The sequence below is a fragment of the Peromyscus maniculatus genome, chromosome 19, assembly GCF_049852395.1.
Source record: "Peromyscus maniculatus bairdii isolate BWxNUB_F1_BW_parent chromosome 19, HU_Pman_BW_mat_3.1, whole genome shotgun sequence".
Lineage (NCBI taxonomy): Eukaryota > Metazoa > Chordata > Mammalia > Rodentia > Cricetidae > Peromyscus > Peromyscus maniculatus.
The window spans coordinates 48,543,696-48,566,893 of record NC_134870.1 but is presented as its reverse complement, the minus strand read 5'-3'; the positions used below and the strand labels follow the sequence as shown (position 1 = coordinate 48,566,893).

The following is a 23,198-nucleotide window of genomic DNA, read 5'->3' as shown; positions in this document are numbered from 1 at the left end:
GCCTTACAAAACTTCAAGACATTGGAAAAGACATTCTGGCCCCACCCTGGTCATAACTCAGAAACCTCTTGCCCCCAGGCCTACACACTACAAATGAACTGATTGCAGATTCAATGCAGGGACCAAGAGCCCATTGCTTGGACACAGAGAGTCTCCCTAAGCTGCCACATTCTCAAAGCAATTTCATGGAGCATCAAGCAGCAGGCATTCTCTGCTGACAGGGCTCATGGACTGGGCTCCCTGCTCTCCAGATTGGGAGAAATGTATTTTGCTATCTTTGAGGTTCCTTTCTACCCTGCCACAGGATTAGTCCTTGTTCTAAAGTCCCTGTTAGTCAACTTGAGGGATTTAAATAAAAGTTACATAATTTCAGAGAAATCCCCCGAGGGGAAGAAATGCAGAATGACCCTCTTTGAATGAAGAAGGCAACTGTCCTGGTCCTGGATGAGCTTTAAAGCAGGGAGCAGCTGCTTCCACTGGAACAGACTCAAAATTCAACTCACTGCTTCCTCGGAGTCTGTGGGAATCCTAAGGAAAAGAGATCAATCAGGGTCGACCAATAAAAGATGGAGAATGAGGGGGGAAAGACTTGGCACACATAGTCTTAGGACGACACAGCCCTTTTTATTACCAAGAAAAGCCAGGTATAGTACATGCTTAAGGGGGACCCAGTAGTAAAAGGACAGTCTGGGGGGGGGGCTGGTTTTCGTTATTGGACACCAGACATAAATAGCACAGACACGAATAGCAAAGTCCCTGAAGCAATGGTAAGATATCCTAAATGGGATGGCATGGGAGACAGACAGTATGTTGCAGACAGGAGTCCCAGGACCTGAAATGAAAGTCCAGACCTGATCAGTATTTCTGCCTTAGCCACGACCAGGCAAGGGTTTTCTGTTGTGCGTTCATCTCGTGTTCTGTGTGATCTCTGAGGATTTTTCATCATTGGCACCCATGCACGACATTCTGAAGTCAGTCCTTCCCAACAAGCACCCTGACTCTTCAGGTGTGCACCAAATTAAGGAACACTCCATGGAGATAATTGTCCCCGAACAACCTCCTCTACCACCACTGAAACCAAGACTCTGGCAGCCATCTTGAGCCAAATCAGCAAGGCCCTGACCTCCTCTTCTCTCACACAATTCTGAAAGGGGCACAGTTCATCTCTGAATTGAAAATGCTTCCATCAGTTTCAACAGTGCAGTATCAACTCAGGGCGTATCTGAGTGGGCCAGGGTTGTGAAAATATGCCTAAGAAGCTGAGAGCAGGCAGTGGGAGAAGAGAATTCTCTGAAGGGGAAGGACAAAACAGCCTCTGGGAGATGTCGATGCATAAACACTGGTGGGAAGGAGAGCAGCTTGGGAAAGCATAGTTTCCCGGTGTGGGCGGTTCTTTTAGGATGTGTGGTCTATGCACAATGAATAGGAATGTTTTCATCTCATTGAGTCTCTTCCAAATTGAGGGAATGTTTCTTGTCCTATGATATGATAATCAGGAGCCCATGTTCAACAGCAATGGAGGGGATTCAATCCCTTCTTTAAGGTCCTGATTAGAATTATTTTGTATATCAATAAAACCTATTTGAATTTGCTTTGCATTTTATTTAAAGTCACCGGTCATGTTCTCAAACAAGACATGTCCTTCAATCATATGCTACAGAGTCCCTAAACTAGCAGCTTTAAAATGTTTTATCCTGAGGATCTTTTTTTGTTTTGTTTTGTACACCAAGACAACTCCCTGGAGCTGGTGAGGTCATACGTGGATCTTAGAAAAGAACCTATTACTGTTCCTCTACTAGACCAGCATATTCCTAATTACATTCCAAAACTTATCCTTATGCCCACAGCTAAGTGTAGTTCTCACCTCTCTTCAAAGAAGCTTCTCTTTGCAACAGACAGAAACATTACAGTGGCACCATCAATAGGTACTTAACCTGAAAGGGGGAAATCTCACAGGGCCTCACCTCTAGAGAAAGTACTACAGGCAAGTAGGTACGGATGAAAAAGAGTTCATCTTCTCTAAGGGTGAGCCCCTTAACCTGTTACCTAATATCAAGAGGTCAGCCCTGAAATCATATACATAAAACAAGTAACAAAAATGAGCTCACCAAGTTGTGTTTGTGTGTGTGTGTGTGTGTGTGTGTGTGTGTGTGTGTGTGTGTGTGTAGTGTGTAGCAATAATAGTCAAAAAAGAGGTCATAAATATAGAGGGACTGAGGGGTGGGTGCACATGGGAGAGATTGAGGGAATGGTCATGGAAAGGGCTGTGGGAGCAAAAGAAGTATGGGAAATAGTGTAATCATAGTTCAACTTAAAATAAATTTAAATTTCTTTTTAAAAATCTGGGAACTTTTAATATTCTAAGTAAATATTGAGGACCATAAGGAACTTTCATTATATTGGTTCTATCTATTGGTGTTTACTATATTAAGAGTAAAAATACTTTTAAAGGCATTTCCATCAGTTCATTTAAAAATAATAAACTCCACGTATGCTAACATAATAACATTTTAATTTTAAAAAAAAAGCTTTTACAGCTGGGCATGGTGGCTTATACCTCTAATCTCATTTCTCAGAGGCAGGAGGCTCACCACAAGTTCAAGACCAACCTGGTCTACATAGTTGAGTTCCCAGCCATCCAGGGCTAGGTCACAGTGAGGTTCTCACTCAAAAATAAATGAACAAAACAAAACAAAAAAATCAGCATTACCACCAACAAAAAACAATGTTAAACAAATGGTATTGTTTTCTATTTTCCAAATCATAATATCTCTCTTTGTAGAAGTCAGCCAGGCTTTCAGATGCACTTCAAAATGTTGTGTAGGCACAGGACACTTGTGTCTACTCATAAGAAGATGGCAGTATTAAGTCAATAGCTAACCGATAATGCTAGACAAATAGCTCTACATTTGAAGACAGCCACATCTAGAGTCCTTGGAAGCTCATTTGGAAAAGCCTAGCCCAGACAACTGTTCATCACTGTGCATCCACTTAAATAACATCAAATGATTGGCATTTGTATAATCCCAGATGTAAACATTATACTGTCCCATGGTTAGTAAATGGGATCTTTATACAGAAAACACACAGTCATCCACAATTTTCTCCCTGAAACTCTGAGGCCTGAACATGAGTATAAGAAAACACTATTTCTAAGAATGGGTTAAAGGCTACCATGTAACTTCAAATTCTGAAATTCCTAATATCTAAGTAAGCCAGGCAACAAGCACTGATGGACAGATAGTTCATAGCATGAATGGTAATAAGCCTCCATGGAGGCTTCCTGGGAAAAAACACAACCTTCAGAGTGTAAAAATTCACATATAAGACAGATAACATCGAATCGTAGCCATCTGCCATCAGACCAGTCTTGAATCCTAGTTCATCTATCGCTAATCACAACTGATAAGTATTTCTTGTCTCCAATTTCTTCTCTTTATCACCATCTTAGACCCTTAACCATTTTAAAACTAGACTTTCACAAGTATTCACACATTATCCTGTCCTTCTCAGGAACCTTTAGTTTCAGCTCTTGAATACAAATACAAATACACCTTCCCATCAGTCCCCATTGCCTGCATATCAACACCAACTCTTGTGATGGAAAAAAAAAGTCAGGGTTGCCCAATGCAATCTCCTGTTCCTACTTGAGAGGAAATGGTATCAGAGAGATCTGGAAAGGAAGGGTTTCTTGAGGCTTTTTGGATCAGGAGAAAGTGTGAGAAAAGATCATATGAGCAGAGCAGAGATCTTCCAAACAGTGCCAAAGGGAAAGAGAGTATGGTGATATTTTATTTGTGCTGAAAAGTGATATTTTATTTGTATGTTAATAGATAAAGTTTGTCTGGAGATCAGAGGTCATAGCCATCCATAAACAGAAGGTGGTGGTGGTAACACATGCCCTTAATCCAATCACATGGCAGGCAGAGTCTCTGTGTGTTCAAGGACACAGCCAAGCATGGTGACACACGCCTTTAATCCCAGTACCAACCATAGAGACCTGGGGGTCTGTATAGACAGGCAGTGATAAGGAAGTAATGTGGCTGGGCTTAGAGCCAATGAGAAGGCAGAACAGGAAGGCAATAAAGGTTCAGGTTAGACAGGAAGAGGCTCTCTTGGGAAGCTATGGCAGCATTGTGGTGAGCTAAGGTTAGTTTGGTGGCTATCACTATCACTCTGATCTCTACAGTTTTCACCACTATATTTGGCTCTGTGTTTCTTATTTAATGAGACTGTATAGAAATTTGTCTACAAGACAGTATTAAAATTTGATTCTGAGGAACATGCTCTTTTTTTCCCTCAGATAAAGAGAACAGTTTGTACATTGAAGAAACTGTAAATGACGTAATTCCACAGCTCTGAGCACTTGCTACTTAGGCAGAGGACCCAGGTTTGGTTACCAGCAACCACATAGTAGTTCAGAAACATCTATACCTTTAGTTCTAGGAGATCTGATATTCTCTTCTGATTTCTGTGGGCACCAGGCACTTATGCTACACTTACATCCATGCAGGCAAGACAGTCATGCACTGAAAAACTAAGACCAGAGGAAAAGAAGAGAAAATGCCAATCACAGCTTGCAGGGAGGGGTGTAAGGCAAACTTGGGGAAACAAATGTGAGGTATGTTAAGGAATAGAGTTGACTTGGACAGCAGAGAGGTGCTATGTTGGGATTTTAAGTTGGGGAGAAATATGGGGTAAGAGTTGAAAGGTTTTATTCCAGCTGTAATACTGGTAAGTCACTAAACACAGAGCATAATGTTAAGTCAGGAGTTCCTGCCACACAGTGTGGCCTGAAACCAGTGGAAGCAGAAGAAAGATAGATCCAAAGACTATATGGAAGGCATGACTTATAAGAATGTGAACCAGCTTACTCCACCCTCCCCACATTTAATATGGCCAACTGCCCCTTTCAACTGTCCACAGAAGACCTGAACAAGGTTGGGAGAATTAACCTTCTTTCATGCTGGAAGAGGGGCTCCATTCCTTCTGAAAGGTTGATGGACAGTTAACGGTCATTTGCTGTGGGTGGGTGGGCTTACAAAGCCGCCTCTAGTTATAAAACCTGACAACCTTCCTTCTACCAGATATTAACCTTCATTTTGGTACTGGGTCGTTGGGTATAAATTGGACATTGTAAGGGCAGAAATTCAAGTCCCTGAAGAGATGGGAGTTTGTTTTGTTTTCATCGGTGGCGTAGCCACTATAAGTTGCCTGTGCTTCTGTAAGTACCCCTCATTCATTGACTCACCAAGGTACTCTTTGAGTTTTCTGTTGGTGCCCTATTGGGGATGAGAAGGTGTTTGCTCATGTCTTCCGGGGAAAGGGTCAATCATAGCCCTTGACTGGATGTGTAGGGGAAGGAAGTGGAACTGATGAGAGGACCACAGCGTTCTCATTTTAGCCATGAGGTGTCTAGCAGCACTTCTCACTAGGGCATGTGGAACAAGGAATATGTCTATACTAAGAAGCTGATGTACTGGGGAGGCGGTACTTGAGTCGACTCTGGCAGCCTTGGTGGAGCTGTCTAGGAGGTTCCGTGTTTAGGGACAGGAAGAAAATCTGGGACAACGAAGACTTCAACTTTCTCAGCAGTGTGTGCCCTGAAGCCAGGTCACCAAGGGAAGGTGGAGAAGAGCAGACAAGAGGGCCTGCACGTTCACGGAGAGACTTCCAACAGTAAAACGGCACGCAGCTATGTAGGACTGTGTGGACAGTTGCATGGGCTATTACATGGGGATTCTTAGAAAAATGCTAACTCACAGGGCCAATAAATATTCCCTGGAAGAATCAATAAGTGAACAAAATCACAGATTTAAGTGTTATGGCTTAGGTATGGTTTGACCCTGACAGATCCATGTGCTGGGAGCTCAGACCCCAGAGTGGGTGCTCAGGAAGGAGACTGTTAAGGAGTGGGGTCTGGTGGCATGGAGTTGGGGTATGGGAGCTACATCTCCTGACAGGATAGGATTAACCCTGCCTCACGCAAGTGCTTGGGTCCTACAGGAGTGGAGAATTCCTGCCAGAATGTTGTTATAAGCAACCAAGGCATTTGCTCTGAATCTGTCTTATGTAAACATCACTCACTACTCTCTCAAGAGTTCTCCCCCATTGTGATGGGATCCACCATGAGTCTCTGGCCAGGGTTAAAACATATGATACCATGCGTCTGATCATCTGAAAGTACAGACCGAATAAACCCCTTTCATTGTATAAAACATCCACACACACACACCCCAGGGATCTTGTTATAGCAGAAAAAGATATTAACTTCCTATTCTACTTGCAAACACTAAGAAAAGAGAGTTTGCCTTCACAGAGGAAACATTAGAAAGAAAATATAGGTAAAACCCATACCAAATGATACCTGATCTTATCAACAAAGCCATGACTCTGTAGGGATAAGGCTTTCTGCTTTCCCTTGTATAGGAAAATCGCATTAATTAGCACCCAGTCAGCTATTTAAAACTGACCTCAGTTTGATCTTGACATTTACAAGCAAAAGGAAGTCTTCAGTTATGTAACAGGCTCACAGTCCACTCAGCCAGCCTGCGACAACAGAAGCCAGTCTGTGGTTGTGCCTGATTCCATTCAAAACAAAAAATCTCTGCAGGGACTTGAATTTTTGCCCGTACATTGTCCAATTTATACCCAACAACACAGTCACAGAGAGAAGTTTAGCATCTACCTAGAGAGGAAGGGGCTAGATTCTATAATTAAAGAGGGAAGTCTGGCTCTAAAATCAATCAGGACTTTGATTAGCCCAGACTTACCCAACGAGGCTCCATATAACAAGACTTCCTAGAGGCAAAGAAACTCATTCCAAACCAAACTGACTGCATGTGCTTTTGTGACATTAAAGTAGACTTCAAACCAGATCAGAAAACAGACAGTCATTCATAAAACCTCCTGCTTTCATACTGGCATGTAGAACATGACTTCTGAGCATTTCCAGAATGAATACTCCTACCACGCTGGCATTGCTTATTTCAAATAAGCTTGCATCAGGGGATCTACTGTTGCAGCTGAACAGTAAAGATGGACTTGGACTATTTTATTTGGAAGCAATCCAGCACACATCAAAATATTTTTAGCCATTCAATACACATCTCACTGTCTAAAATTTTGCTAGCGATCAGCCTTCCTTCTATCCCTGAAAGAAAATATAAATCTGACACTAAGGTGTGAGACAAGGAAAATATGGAAGATACTTAGAGCCATTGATGTGAAATGCTTAATTCCTTCTTGGTTATTTGAGTCAAACATGACATGCCAATCCTTTGGGTTTCTGTTTCTTTCTTGTCAAATCTCAATAACTACACACATACAAATGCCCGGAGAATCAAGGCTAACTACCAGCCAAGTTGATAAACTCCCAAGAGAAAGCAAAATGAAGAACCCTCCCTATTCTGCTACAGTGATCTACCTCCTTCCCCCCACCAGCTGGCACCTGAGCTCTGTTTCCCTGTTTATTGCACACTTCGGCCAAAGGAGTCCTGAAAGAAATGTCCCATCTGCTTTGCTTTGGAAACCTCATGTTGAAGACAAAACCTGAGGCCCCAACAGTAACCTAAGATGGTGACTTAGCCTCAGCTCCCATTGTTTACATTCTAACACAAGAATAACACACACACACACACACACACACACACACACACCACAGACAGACAGACAGACAGACAGACAGACGCACACACACACACATAGACAGACACACAGACAGACACATGGAGAGAGTGAGAGACAGAGTGTGAAGGGACTGCAATCTCCATTTTGTCAAGGGCAAGAGCCCACTGGCTAATCTCAGGCTTCCCAGGCAGAATTAAGACCCAGCACTGCCCCCTCAGGCTTTCTTTAGTGTGGCCCAGCAAACTACCAAGACCACTGGAAGCTGTGTTTTCAGCGCCTGTGTGACAGCGCCCGTGTGACAGTCCTGTGTCCTCCCCCATGTATGTCTTCTTCAAGTGAGGGAAATTTGCCAGTCTGTTCAATGCTGTGTCTCCACGTCTCAGTACAGTGCTCAGTAAATATTTGAAGTGGAGTGCTCTGCAGAACAACGGACAGAAAGCCTGAAGCAAGTGGACATGCAGAACTAGCTACCTCAATTTGTCGTGATCTAACTTCAACAACTTTCAAAGCTCCCAGAGTCCACATTGGGATCTTGCAAAAAAAAAAAAAAAAAGTCTGGGTGAGTTCACAGAAGAAGGAATATAGAGGTAGCAGAGGAGACACCGGATTCTTTTTCCTTTACCATTTTGCCTCTTTTTAGATGACTTTCATCTTTCTTATTCACTCTAAGGAAACACACACGATATTTTCTTTCTTTGAACTAAAGATTGCAGAGAATCTGTGCCTACCTCTGGGTACCTCTTGAATTCTAGAGTTCAGTTCGTGTCGCTCTCTGCTGGCTTGAGACACAGCTCTCCATTTTGCTAACATTTCCCTGAACACTGGCATACAGAGTTCCCAGGACAATATTTCTTCTGGTTATATTCCCTGCACCTTTTCTATGCTTAAAAGGTACCCAGTGGCTAGCATATCTTTATAGTAGAGTTATTATGTCAGGTACGTGCACCAAAACAGTAAACAGAAAACTTCACTTGTCTTAGTCTGAGCTATCAGAGCCTATCCCAAATGTGTCTGTTCTGTGAGCTGTCGTAGCATATCCCAAGTGTGTCTCTTCCGTATGAAGCGCCCCAAGAGCATAAACATCTTCCCAGAACAATTTGATAACTAGGACTTGTAGAGAGAAGTGCCTGCTGAATGTCACATAGGGAGAGCCCAAGGGACAGCGTTTTGAGTTCAGAGATTAACCGACACATCCAGGACAACTAGTCTTTCTGTCAAAGATGTTAAGATGAGTCCATGGTAAAACAGTTCCCTCGTCAACAGCAGGTACCGGGAACACTGCGTCTCCAGAAGAATGTGGAGTTCACCTGGACAAAGCTCTGTGTGAGCCAGCATGGTCAATGGGTTGAATATGGAGGCAGAGATTGCTGATCTTACTAGATATCCATTTTCCCTTTCTTAAGGAAGGAATCCAAATGCTTGTGACGGTGACATTGCATCCAGCTAATTACCTGTTTTTCTCACCTCTAATGCAAATATAATACACGAAGATTAATGGAAGTCTCCAGAAAGCCCATCCCTGCCTTGTATTTGCCTCTTCTCCCATTGATGCCTGACATGTGGGTAGACAGCAGAGCGTCAGGGCCTCTTGGTCCCTGAGGACCGACACCTTGTTTGTGAATGCGAAAGAGACAAAGCTCAGGCCTCCAGGTGCCTGCCACCACCACACTTACTGCGTGTGAGGAAAAGCCAGCATCTACCTTTACTCAGTTGTCTCTTTAGTGCACTCAAACCAAATCCTAAGTGACGCTGTCACTCCACACTATGGAGCGCAGGGTAACAATGGAAAAAATCCCTTTGAGTTCTGGATTAGCAACAGTGTTGAAACTAGATGGGGTCTTGACAGAAATGTAAATTATTAATTCCTACACCATATCTAGTAGATCATTTCTGAGGAGGAAGGGCCTGCCAATCAGGCTAACAAGCCCTCAAGGTTCCTTAGAACCCCCAGCTAAGGAATCAAGAGAAATTCTTCTTATCCAATGTTGCAGGGTAGAGAAAACTCTTCCTGGTGTCATTGGCTTGTGTTTACACACACTCAAGAACTGCCAGGGTTATTTTCAGCAACAGGACCTCATCATCAAGTTGTTGAGGGCAGCCTACAGTAGCCTTTGGCAATAGCCTGTGATGGCATTTTTGGTGAGGAGGGCGTACGGTACCCTTTTGGCCAACTATTCAACAGAACTGATGCACATATGAACTCACAGAGACTTTGGCACCAAATGTAAGACCTGCTCAGGTTCAAGACTGATGGGGCCCCAACACTGAAGAGGGAAATGGACCAGGATCCCACCACTAACCAAGAAGTTACAGTACCTAAAAGTCATCCCAAACTAAATTCTGACTTCAACTAATTATTACTAGATTCAGCTAAGTACAGCTCTTTACCTTTTCAAAGATAAAGTTAGAGCAGAAATCCAAAAATCTCAGGGTTAAACCCTTTGAGAGCCATGTTTATATTTGATTGATTTGTTTCAATAGCAGTGGTAGAGGCAGCCAAATGTAATAAACTGCTCAACTTAATTAAAAATGTAATATTGCAAATCCCTGTAATGTGTTTTACACACCATTCTTTCCTTTCCTCACACTGTTGCCAGCTTCTAGCTAAATTCACTTTGTCATACAAGTCTAAAAATGTCAAGAACTCTGTTCAGATAGTAAAACTTAATGTTATCATGCATCACACTTGGAGTCATAAGAAGACCCACTTCCCCTCTCTACCTGTCCAGTGATTCTACTTTCTGTGAGCTACTTGGGAACCAGGCTTGTACACTTTTCTTCCCCAAGTAGCTCACTAGCCTCTTACTATGCAGAAACAAAGAATTTAGATGGAATCATGTCTATTTTAGATACTTAATTTCCTAAATGCCAAAAATCTACAGCTCACTTTTTAGTGTTATACCAAGGGAGTCTTCCAGTTAAGAACTCAAATATTAGAAGTCATTTGTATCAGATAAAAATATTTTATAAAAAAACAAATTTTATGAATAAATCAAATCTTGCTTATTTTATTAAAATAATCAAAGCTGAGTGTGTTGAGACACACTTTTAATCCCAGGATTCAGGAGACTGAGACTGGAGGATTGCCTTGAACTTGTGGTCAGCCTGGGATCTATAATGAGTTTGAGGCCACTTGAGCATTATAGCAACAACTTGTCTCATAGAACAGAGGGAGAGAATGGATCATAAAAAGCATTTGATTGTAAAATAAACATACATCTTAATGCAGGGAATTCTCCTTTAGTTACTCATTCAAAACATCTCTGAAATTCTGGTCTTCCTTGGGGAACAGTTAGAAATAGTCTTTCATGTCCATCATCATTTTCTGTATAATTCATGATCTTGCTATTGTTTGAGGTTTATTTTAGGGAAACAACAGTTGACAAGGCATGGATCTGTGATGGATACTTTCCCAAAAGCCACCACAGTTTCACTGATTGACAAAAGTCCTATAAAAACTACAGCGTCGATCACATTTAGTCACTACACAAGAGCAGCCCCCAGATAACATGTTTGTTTTGTAGGCTGAAAAGAAAATGAAGGCTGCTGATTGGTTCCATTGCATGCCAATTATAGTTCTTCTCATAACGCACACGTCCCTTTTCCTATTGGCCTATAAAAACTTTCCTGTAAGATTCAGATGTATAAGTACCTGTGTTAACCTAAAGGTCTCATGAAATAACATCTCCCCAAGTCTGTCTAACTCCATCAACCCATGAGAAATTAATACAGATTTCTGACATTCCAGGTCTCCTGTCCTTTTCTCTGCCCTCTCTGTCATTAAAGGTGTGTATTGGTGGCCTTGTGCCATGTGGGGAGACCTAGCTCTGGGAAGATTTGCATTGTAAGTCCACAACAACAAACATTGCACTGTATTTTTTTTTTCCAAAAGGTGGTATTATTAGCAAATGGTACTGACCCTGGACTGAGAATTTCTGATAGCTACATCCATATCAAGGCCTAGCTGTGTACAGGGAACACCTGCTATAAAATGTTCAATTAGTGTAGGCCAAGCACCACGGATGACCTGTTTGCTTAATTCCAGAAAACCCGAAGAGAAGCCATTATCTGAAGTCATCTTTTCAGAGCAAACTTCCTTGGAATGATTCACGAAAAATCTGTATGGTTCTGCTAGGTTTTCATTTACCTCTGAGTTTATCTATTTGTAATGCAAATACACATTGCTTATTCAGGGAAAAACCACTTACTTAAGGAAGGCCCGCGCCCAACTCCCAGAGGGGCTTGTAGTGAATGAAAACCAAATAAAATACAAATGTGAAAAAAAGGGGGGGGGTGCTTTAGAGTCTGAAAAGCTCTCTGTAGATTAAAGAAAGCGTTGTTAGGCTGAAAACAAAGGAAGCGTGTGTGTGTGTGTGTGTGTGTGTGTGTGTGTGTGTGTGTGTGTGTACATGTGTATGTGTTTGTGTGTGTTCATGTATATGCACTTGAGTTGGGTCAATGGGACAGAGGCTAAAGCCTTCACCCTTGCTCTCCCACAGCCTAAGCGGCAGATCTTTCCAGTCCCCGTGACAGGTATTACCTGTTCCAATAGAACTTTAGCCTTTTCTTCTGCTTCCTTCAGGCAAATCTCCAAGTGCTCCAGTTGTTCCAATGTAAACGCTGCCATCTGTCCATTGACTGGTAAGTCTTCCTTCAAAACAAGAATCAAGGTTTTTGGTTTGGGTTTTTGGTAGGAAATATTTCCTGAGAACTTTTTGAACAATTTTCTGAACTAAAAACAAGTTTCATTCATAGACTCATACCAATCTTCTTTTCTTACTACTAACAAAACAGCAGATTGTTATTTAAAAAAAAAAATCAGTCCCAAGGGAAGGCAGAAAATAAGGAACAAGGAACAACCTCCGAACGTGAGAATAAAACTGCCTATGCTCGAATTTGGTTAATTTGCAACTTTTGTTCTTCAAGAGGGTAGGATCAAGGTTTCACATTCTGATAGGAAATGTCACCTACATGCTATGTGTTGAACACTCATCTTTCAGGAAGGTCATTTTTTTTCCTGTCTGTTCCGAGACACAAGCAAAGACAGCCATGGTTTATAGAATGAGCTTACTCTTCCCACACATAGCCTAGCCAAAAAGACCCGAACCACCAGACACAAACCTCTCAAAATTCCTCTACAGTTACTTTCTATGATCTATGGGATGAGTAGAGAGTCGGTATAGAATTAGTTATGGACTGGACTCTAAACCTTGAGAATGTCCTAAGCATTCTTTGGCTAATGTAGCAATCACTATTTCAGGTTAATTTGAAAACTTAGAACAGGAAGGCCCAGACAGGAGCAAGCATTCTGACTTCCCTGGATATGTGTCATTTTCTTGCGGATGCTCCAGCTGGACGACTGTTTCTGATCAGCCTTACAAGTGTGGTCCTACGTACTCTAAAGATAGCGGCTTTGTTTTTTCCCTCCCATTTATGACTCCTATCAGTTTAATGTGTGCGTGGTCATTTCCTGGTAATACTATAGTGCCATCTGGTGGTGAATGGAACCAGCCATTTAAAATAAAACCTTCATTCTGTTTGTCTGGATGAATCTTGGGGCTGTGCCACTGGCCTAGTGAAATGAGTGGACCACCGCAGGATAAAAGACAACAAAATGCTTCCGGGATACAACAACTCTTGCTTCTAGATCCACATCTGTCATACACAGCTGCATAGCTCCCTCCAACACTTGCCTGCTGGGGGTGAACATCTTAGGCTAGAACAGTGGTGGTACAGGCCACGTGAGCCAATTGTCCATCCTAGACCAGGGTAATTTAGTCATTTCAAGAATGGGTTCATGACTTGTCAAAATACAGAGACTAACTAACTGTGTGGTGCCCAGTCCCAATGAATACATTCTACAAGACAATCCTCACACCTACGTCTCAGGAAACACCATGGAAGAGACAGACAGAAAGATTGAAAGAGCCAGAAAACTGGGTAAATGACAGGAAAGCTGTACCAAAATTGCCACAATGTGGTTGCCTAAACAAAACCTTAAAAAATGACACCACCTATTGGCATGCCACAGTGGATGAGGGATTCTCAAAGAATTTCATTCACAGAAGAGCTAAAGGCAGTAGATGGCTGCTATGAGAGGGACAATCAGTCTTCTTCAGGGACAAGACCCCCTGAAAGGTCCACCAGTCTCAAGAAATTAGCCCTAAACACATACAAGCAACACTAAGTGATCTCCAGTCAGATGTATTAATAAATGTACGTACATATATATGTAACAACGATGTTTTTAATGGGTTCAAATGTTCCCCCCAAACCAAGTTCTTGGATATTTATACATAGAGATAAACACACACCATCCAGCATTTTAGGCAAAAAGGGAGATCACCAAGAAGTCCGATGAATCCACAAAACTGTGAAACCTGTTCTAGACTACTATCACCAGGAAGAACCCTCCTGACTGAAGTTCAATCCTAGGGGAAAAGTTTCAAAATCTGTGTCAACATTAGCTAATCCATTTCTTAGTCCTTTTTCTCCAAGCACCCCAAACTTCTCCAAACAAGAAATGTAACCACATGAGTAAGACGGAAGTTCCACAAAGTCAAAACCAAGCAGAACTGACTGCTATTGAAGACTGAACTACCAAGGACTTTTGGACAGACAATTTTAGGAACCTGTCCTGTATTCCAGGATGCAGCAGAATCTTAGCAAACTCTAAAACACAGTTTGTATCCTGCACCTGTACCAGGCACAGGCTATACCCTTCTACACTTTCTTAAGCATACCGAGTGCTCTCCTCACTGTCTTACAAGAAAAAAACTTATACAAAGTGCTTCTCAATAAGAAGAAAAATCCATTAAACAAATGAAAAAAATAAAACTTAAAAATAAAGTTAAGAATGAGCAAAACATGAAGTTATGAGCTTTGCCTGGAGGGGCACCCTGAGTTTCAGAAGCCCTGAAAAGGTAAAATGCAGTCCATTATTGTCCATTTTGTAGGATAGGAAGGCAGAAAATCAGAGACAGGACTTAAATCATGAGTTTAAGCCCTCGTACACAAAATAACTCTGTACTACTTATAAAATTGAACATTCTCAATGGCTAAAGAATTGATAGGTGGATTGTGATAATTATCAATTTGTTTCATTAAAACAAAAAACTTTGATAAGAATGAAATAAAAGGGAATACTTACACACTGCTGGTAGGAATGTGAATTAGCCCAGACACTGTGAAAGTCAGCATAGAGGGCCCTCAAGAAAACAAGACTAGAACTACCATATCATCCACCTATACCACTCTTGTGTATATACCCAAAGAGTCCAAGTTAGCATACCACGGAGATATCTGCACATCCATGTTTATTGCAACAACTTTCACAACAACCAAGCTATGGAATCGGCTTAGATACTCATCAATGAATGAACGAATAAAAAAAATGTAGCATATGTACACAGTGGAATTTTAATTAGCCATGCAGAAGAATGAAACTATGCTATCAATAGGAAAATGGATGGAGCAGAAGATCATTATGTTGGGTCACATTGTTGATCTCAAGTGTGGCACATTTCTCTCATGTGTGGAGGAAGGAGGGGAGAGTCGAGGGACATTGGGGTGTGAAAGGAGAAAGGGAGGCTGGAGGGAGAATAAGAAAGGGTAGCAGAGGGGATGAATGTGATCAATGTGCATTCTAAACAAGCATGGAAAGGACAATGAAAAAAGAGACGACCGCATGACCCCACAATGCAAAAATACAAGTGATAATAAATAGGACTGTGATTTCTCAATGGATAAATTCCAATAACTCAATAACTCCTATTTATAATATTTAATTTTAGGTTTTAAATATTTCTATATAAATGTCAAATCAATCTAAAGACATGTAGTTAAAATGATCAAACTAAAATACAAGTAAATAATTTTAATCATCAGACATATTCTTTGATTACAGTAAAGTGCCAAACTATTATACACATGAGCATGCATTTGGATTGATAGTTTATTAATGGAACAAACATACAAAACATAAACATAGGCTTGTTTTCGGTTGTACAAGTTTCTCATCTGAGTCTAGAGGAAAATTTCTCTCTCTCTCTCTCTCTCTCTCTCTCTCTCTCTCTTAACCGATCACAGTACTTTCTCTGTATCATCACTGGTTCTAACTAGCTTTATATCTATGTCCTCAGATGACTAGATGACTTATCTGTGTTGGCCATTAAACTTCTTCAAACCTTGAGAGCTGGTTCAAGGTCGCTAATGGATGCAATTGATGTTCTACTCCTAGTCTGGGTGGTGTGTGCAGAGGTCACCCAGGACTTTGCCGAGGCCTTAACTGAAGCCAAATAAACAACTGTTGATTGATCAGAGGCCCAGCAGCTCACAGAAGATGGTTGTACCAGAGCAAGCTGTCCTTCATGCTGGGGGTTGACAATGGCTTCTTTTAGCAATACTTCCCGTGTATCCTGCCCGTGACACCAGCGGCGTTCACAGCCCCAGGAAATTCTGCTTGCCAGGGCCCGGGATGAGATGGGGTTGCAGAGGGAAAGGCTATGGCTGTGGGGTGAGGTGACGGGAGGGCTGTTATAAAGACAAAGCTTTAACCAAATAGAGTAGGTAAACACTTCAACAGATGACACATTCAATAAATAGTAATAATTTCATTAAACCAACTTAAGGAGAACAGTTTGGTTCCAAAGTCTTCTAGCTGATTAAAAAAAAAAATTAAAAGAGAATTCTCACAAGTGCAGTTCTTTGCTCAAATGACAGTGGTGAAAAATTCTGTTATGGAATTAAGCTAGCTAGTGCAGCCATTATATGCATGGACATTCATTTACAAGAAAAATTGCTAAAAGGAAAGTGGCCATAAAAATCTACTTTTATAGAAGAGCGTTTTGAAACAGGTTGGTTTTAGAGACAGTCTCTAAAATCTGAGACTTCTAACATGCCAAGTGCCCAGCAGGGCTCCCTCCTGCTCAGAGATACAGTCACTTCCTTCCATATTAGAAATTCTTTCAGCAAAGTTTGCAGTGGTTGAGCTTTCTGTCTGGCATCTCATCTCCTCATTGATACTGTCTGTTCTTTTTCTCTCTGCTTGGTAGACACCAATGGGCTTTTATGTCTTCTCCTACCTGCTGGCTGCTCAGATTCCCTGCAGGTTCAGGTCTGTCTCTGCTGCCATCTCCTTCATAACTTGCCCCCATTCCTGAGCCCTGAATTACAGACACGTAATCATTCTTTCTCTCTCCCTTTTTATGATGGGAATTCACTCACAGTGGAAATTTCATCACCGTCTCCAGTGAAACAGCATTCATCTATGTTGGGGCTGCCTTCTAACCACCCAATAAGATATTAAAGTTCAAACGTGGAGGCTGCATGGAACATCCATCTGTCAACATGACTGAGCAGGAGGCGCTGGGGGAAGCAGGTAGGAGAGCACTGTCTAGGGAGCACTCTTCTCCTCATCCAGGAGGTTATGTTCTCTCTCTGACTTGATTGTGTCACTTGACTTTGTCTGTCTGAATTTCCATCTTTCAGTTCAGAAAGTGTGTCCTGGCAATCAGCTGTCCCAAAGGAGTGACTGGAGTAAAGGAATCGAAGGACCTGTTTAAAGGTGTGGGCATCGCGGAAGTCCTCCATAGACAGTGGAGGCAAGTTCCAGATTCGCGGGCAGCCCCAGCCTTCTCTTGACCTGTAAAGGGTGGCTGAGGAAGGAGGCGGGGAGCACAACAGATAAATCTAGACAGAAAGCTACAGCCTCTGCCCCTGTGTTAAGACAGGGGCACACATAGCCTGACTATCTCCCCACCTAGTAAGGAGCCAAAGGCCTAGAGAGCCTGAAGGACAGGTGCAGAGAAAATAAATGGCTTTCCTGGAAAAGAGCAGGGGTAAGGAACCCAGGGAAGAGGACAGACATGGAAAGAGCCAGACAAAAGGGGAAGTCTCGCCAGGCGGTGGTGGCGCACGCCTTTAATCCCAGCACTCGGGAGGCAGAGGCAGGCGGATCTTGGTGAGTTCGAGGCCAGCCTGGGCTACAGAGTGAGTTCCAGGAAAGGCTCAAAGCTACACAGAGAAACCCTGTCTCGAAAACAAACAAACAAACAAACAAACAAAAAACAATGGGGGGTGCAGGGGGAGCCTCAGCTCAGAAGGATTGAATTCCACTCCTGTGTCTCTGAAGCCAGCCTGGGGGCTGGACTTGGGATAACAGCATCAGCTGTCAGCAACTAAAGGACACGAGCAGAGCAAAGGCTTGTCCAGGAAGCCTGAGCTCTTCCCTGTCGCAGAGGGGCTTTTAGTCAGTGATTATAATCTTTCTCTTCTCTCCTCTCTTCTGTGAACAGCATCTTTCATCTTTAACAAAATTAAGGTATGATGGATGGGAACTGCTGTATGTTGATATGCTTTCTTGGGGAGAAAAATGAAAATTTGCAACCCCGTGAGAACTCACCCTAATTATGTTGAGGGAAACACTCTCACTGCTTTATGAAACATACATGTGGCACCCTCCCCTCCCCATTTATCTGATGGGTGTAGATTATGAAATGCATGCTTTGGTAGGTAGTTTTTCCAGAATTATGGTTCCTCAGGCTCCTGGACCAGTTTCAAGTGGATCTGTACCATCCACCAAGCTGTCTGTGTGACAGAGAGTACGGGATACCTGGCTTCTCACAAACCAAGCCAAACCCATTTCCAAGGGTTAGCCTTTTCTTCTGCGTCAGATCTGACTGTTTCCAGTCGACAGCATCAGCAATAGAGGGGAGCGACGCAACAAGGGAACCATGGGCTCATGCTTTAAAAGAAGATTGTTGTCATGGAAGCTGATGCCATTTGGAAGCTTCATAAGTAACGTTTAAATAATGGCTGTCTCAGAGTTTCTATCGTTGTGATGAAACACTATGACCAATAAGCAAGTTGGGGAGGAAAGGGTTTATTGGGCTTATACTTCAGCATGGCTGTTCATCACTGAAAGAAGTCACGACAGGAATTCAAACAGGGCAGGATCCCAGAGGCAGGAGATGATGCAGAGGCCATGGAAGGGAACTGTTTACTGGCCTGCTTCTTACAGTTGCTCAGCTTGCCTTCTTAGAGAATCCAGGACCACCCGTCTAAGGGTGGCACAACCCATCATAGGCTAGAGCCTCCCTAATCAATCCTTAATTGAGAAAATGCCTTACAGCTGGATCTCATGGAGGCATTTCCTCAGCTGAGGCTTTTTCCTCTCTGATGACTCTAGCTTATGTCCAGCTGACACACAAAACAAGCCAGTACAATGGCCTATACCGAATTCTTACCATGCTCACACTTATTTCAATTCTGTTCAAAAACCAATTCAGTTTAAAGATCCTTATTGAGCACTTGGGAGGTTAACAAGTCAGACATGGTTGATGCTCACACCAGAGTTGTTACTTTAGAAGTTGTGTCGATATAAAAATTCTGAGCTTTGGTTGTACTAACTTTAGTTTAACACTTTTTATAGCGATTCATAATCTATCATTCTGTACTTCGGGGCTTCTCCAGGGAAGAGCACATCAACTGGCTATCCAATATCAAACCGCCCACCTTGAAGACATACATACAAATAACATTAGGTGGATGGAGCAGGGGTTATATTTAAGAACATATATGTATATGCAGACACATCTATACATGTAATAAAAACCAATGAAAGAAGAGACCATAAATTTTTGAAGATGATCAGAGAGGGTAATATGGGAAGTTTTGGAGGGAAGAAAGAGGAAGGAGAAATATGATTATAATCTCAAAAAAATTTAAAAGAAAACTTTTAAAAAGTTATATATAAAAAAAATAAATCAGTAAGAGACCATCACAGCCTGCCCTAGGATGCTCAAGTTTGATCTCAACTAACATGACCTAGACCAAAAGCAGGAGAGATCATGAAAAGTTCATGCCTTCCACGCTTTATATACTACAGACGGGGTCTGACTGCAAGGACACCTGGATTCACATTGTGTTATATTAGTTCTATTTCAAGGTCTCTTCTGTGCTCTAACACAGGGCTCTGCCAGTTTGATTTGTGAACCTCCCAAACTTCTCTAAGTACTTGATGAATCTCAAGGTCCACACACTTGAATCACAGGTATGTACAGTTTTGTAAATAACCTTAGGATGAGGTCCATCCACAATGTCAAAATTGATTATAAATCCTTTGTTTAGAAGGAATATTATATAAAATACACTCTGAATTTTTATATAAAATAAAACACAATTCTGGACAAACATGTCAATATGATCTTGCTTCCTCCATTATAAATTATGCAGGTGAGTAAACAAATAATCATTTCCTCTGCAGGAAATGGCCCAAACTTAAAAGAAGAAAATAATTTTCTCTGCCTGTTCAGTAAACAGCACCCCTTCTAAACCAAGCTTAGTTTTTAAAACTAAAACTTCTCAATCATCCATGTCAACCTTGCTGCCCACAGACTGAAGATTTTTCTAGTGAGGATATGCATTCTTCACAATGAGAAAGGGGGAAACAAAGCAAGGCTTTCTTGTTACTGAAAACTGTTTTTATTTCCTTAAAATGCAAAGGACACAGAGTCAAACAGGGGGCTGTTAAATGAGTGTAGAATTTCAGCTTTTGACACAGGGTTTCTCTGTGTAGCCCTGGCTGTCCTGGAACTCACTCTGTAGACCAGGCTGGCCTCAGAATCACAGAGATCCACCTGCCTCTGCCTCCCGAGTGCTGGGATTAAAGGCGTGCGCCACCACTGCCCGGCTCTGGAGTTTCAACTTTAAATGATGAGAAATTTCAGGAAACTTGCAACAGTGAGAGGTATGATTAACACCGATGAGCTAGTCAATCCTAAGCTAATCTCAATGGTAAAATCCGTACGGACTTTAACATAATTCAAGAAGAAAATGACAATAGTCTTATAGCACCAGCCCATGAAACACACATCATGAGAAGTCTGTTTTAAAATAAACCCAACTCTTCTGTACCCATTTCAAAAGATTGTTATGATAATCAAGTAGAAAAAAGATGCAGCACAATATAAACTATGAAAGATTTAAAAAAGCCCATAATAGTCTTCTTGCCCGGGGGAAAAGAGGATTTGATTTCTCTAATTAAAATTACCCAAAACACATCATTTGCTTTGCTTAGAATGGTTAAGATATTTGAGGGACAGAATCTTTTTTTTTCACACAGCACACAAAAGTTTAGATTTTTAAGTACTTGGGCATATTAAATAGCAATTAATTCCCCTACTAAATATCACTATTTGAGGAGATAGACATGGCTATCTGAAGGACAACTGTCAGGTCACTATGTAGGTGAGGTGATACAACTGTGTTCCCAAGACGACTGTAATTTCCCAGTTAGTTTTGTTATATAAATCATCTCTTATTCTGTATACTGACAGTGTTCAGAGTGGTGACAAATGCTTTTCTGCCAGCGATGTTCAGATTATAAATATATAAACATTAAAAAAGTTCCAAAAAGTGAACTATCCTGATAAGAACATCCATATTCCAACGATGCTGTTCCCCAAACACAGCAAGAAAATCCTTAGTTGAACTTGATGTATAATGAGAAAGTTTTCCCCCAAGCCTGGCATCTGCACAGACTCTCTTTCTTTCTCCCTCTCTCTCTTTTTAACCAAGATCAGAAGGAGAAATGGGTTATGTACCCTTTTGTATCAGATAAAAGCCCGGCAACAATTTCCATAGTACATTCCAGACTGATAAGCCAGGCAGAGGACAGGCTCAAAAGCTCATTTTTTTTTCCTGTAAATTTCCACTTCTTTTAAAGTCTCCCAGTCAACTACTCCTAAGAGGCAGGCAGAATACTAACAGGAAGTACAGCTCACACAACTGTTTCTTCTCAGGGAGGCTCAGTCTTCTCACTCGAGAAATGAGGCTACAGTGCCCATTCACCTTGAGCTCAGTGCGGCCTTCTGCCCTGCTGCTCTGCTGTCTTTGGGCTCTCCATGTTTTTGGAGAGTTTCTCATCTCGCTAATTCTAGAGTCTCTAAAGTTACGGCCTCTCAACTTGCCTTTGCAGCAAGGTGTAGCGGGGTGTCTTGGACTCCACCTTGTCAGACACATCATCTTGGGACTCTAGTGTGGATGGGAAAGGTGAGAAAAGGTATCAAGCAGACTAGAATGTGGCCAAGTAGGCAGGGCCACGCTGCTTCCAGAGGCTGCAGTGGCATCAGCATTGGGGGTATATTCTATACTCAGGCCAAGTGACAAGCAATGCTAGGTCCCTGCCTAGTGGCAGTAGTCACGGACTTGTCATTAGACTGCGGAGTAATGGCCATGATCTCCAGGCTGGATTCCCCGACTCTCCTAAAGAACCATTGGAACACCTGACAATCTTCAATGACCCATTTCCTCATCATTATAACAAGAGGGAGCCTGTGGATATCACGGATAAATGTGACTAATGCGAGGTATTTGGAATAAGTGTCACTAATTTGTGTGACTTGAAGTGAGTAATTGATTGTTTTGAATTCCCATTTGCTCATCTATGGAAACAGAGGAAATAACTCCAGGCCGGGACGTCCATGATAACCCGCAGTGGTGAGCAAGATGGTTACCGTTGGTAATGAAAGCTCTGAAGTTTATGTTTCGATGGTGTGGCTTCTGGGAGCTCACAACTCCAGGAGAGGCTGGGAGGTCATTATAAGGACCAGAAGACTCAAAGAAAGTGGTGATCTTGGCACCATGGACCTGTGTGATCTAACTCTCCCTGGATGGCAAGGAGAAAGCACAGTGTGAGAGCAAGTATTTAGAACTGTAGCCAGGGAAGACAAAGCCTGTCTCTTCTCCATCACCAGGTGGAGTCTCCGCCCATCTTCTTCATTTTTTTCTTTGACATGTTCTTTGGGTCTTCCAAGGTGAGGAAGGGATGGTAGAAAAGAGTCAATGAACAGCGGGCCAGGGCCAAAGGAACAAGGTTTCTCAGAAAATTGTGAAAAGACTACTTGGGGAAAGCCATCCTGTGAGAGAGAAATGTATGCACAAGGAGAGGAAGAAACATGATTTGTCAAAGAAGCTTTGACACCCCGGCCCCATTGCTGTTTAATTAATGAGATCCTAGCTTTGATGTGCCAAAGAGTTCAATGGACCCAATTAGAACTTTGTTTCTTTTTTGGACAGTTACACTTGTAATAATTGATACTTCATGACTTGGCAGTATCACAAAGAACAAAGTTTCAATACATTTGTTTAGAAAAGTAAGACAAAGTTAATTCTGTCTTGAAGGGTTTTTTTGCTGTTGTTTTGTTTTGTTTTTTTTTTTTTTTGTTTTTTTTTTTTTGCATCAGGCTCTTTGGCACCTTTTAAAACATTAAGACAATGATGGAATCTTAGTGACATTACTTTTTCAGTGTTGGAAACGTTTTTTTCTGTTTGGTGATTCTGGCAATTATTTTATATCACTGCTAATTATTTCCAGTTGTATCTTAAAAAGAAAAAAAAAACCACCAAGAGGAATTTCCACCCAGTGCTCTGGAACCCACTGGGTAGGCAGATGCAGGACAGACCTGAATAAGGAGGGCTATGTCATAAGGGGGCACATGGCTATGATGGCTGTGGTGGCTGAGGTCCCTGAGGAACTGGCTAGAACCTGCTGAAGCTACAGTGGAATC

General features: G+C 41.9%; 1 protein-coding gene across 3 annotated transcripts in view; it reads right to left on the bottom strand.

Moving 5' to 3' along the window:
* Nucleotides 1-23,198, bottom strand: part of Ccdc192 (coiled-coil domain containing 192) — a 200,658-nt gene that overhangs the window by 160,942 nt on the left and 16,518 nt on the right. For all 3 annotated transcript variants that reach the window (XM_042264043.2, XM_042264045.2, XM_076555288.1), the window contains exon 3: nt 12,170-12,280. In XM_042264043.2, the coding sequence (XP_042119977.1) occupies nt 12,170-12,280 (111 nt within the window). The remainder of the gene's footprint in view (nt 1-12,169; nt 12,281-23,198) is intronic.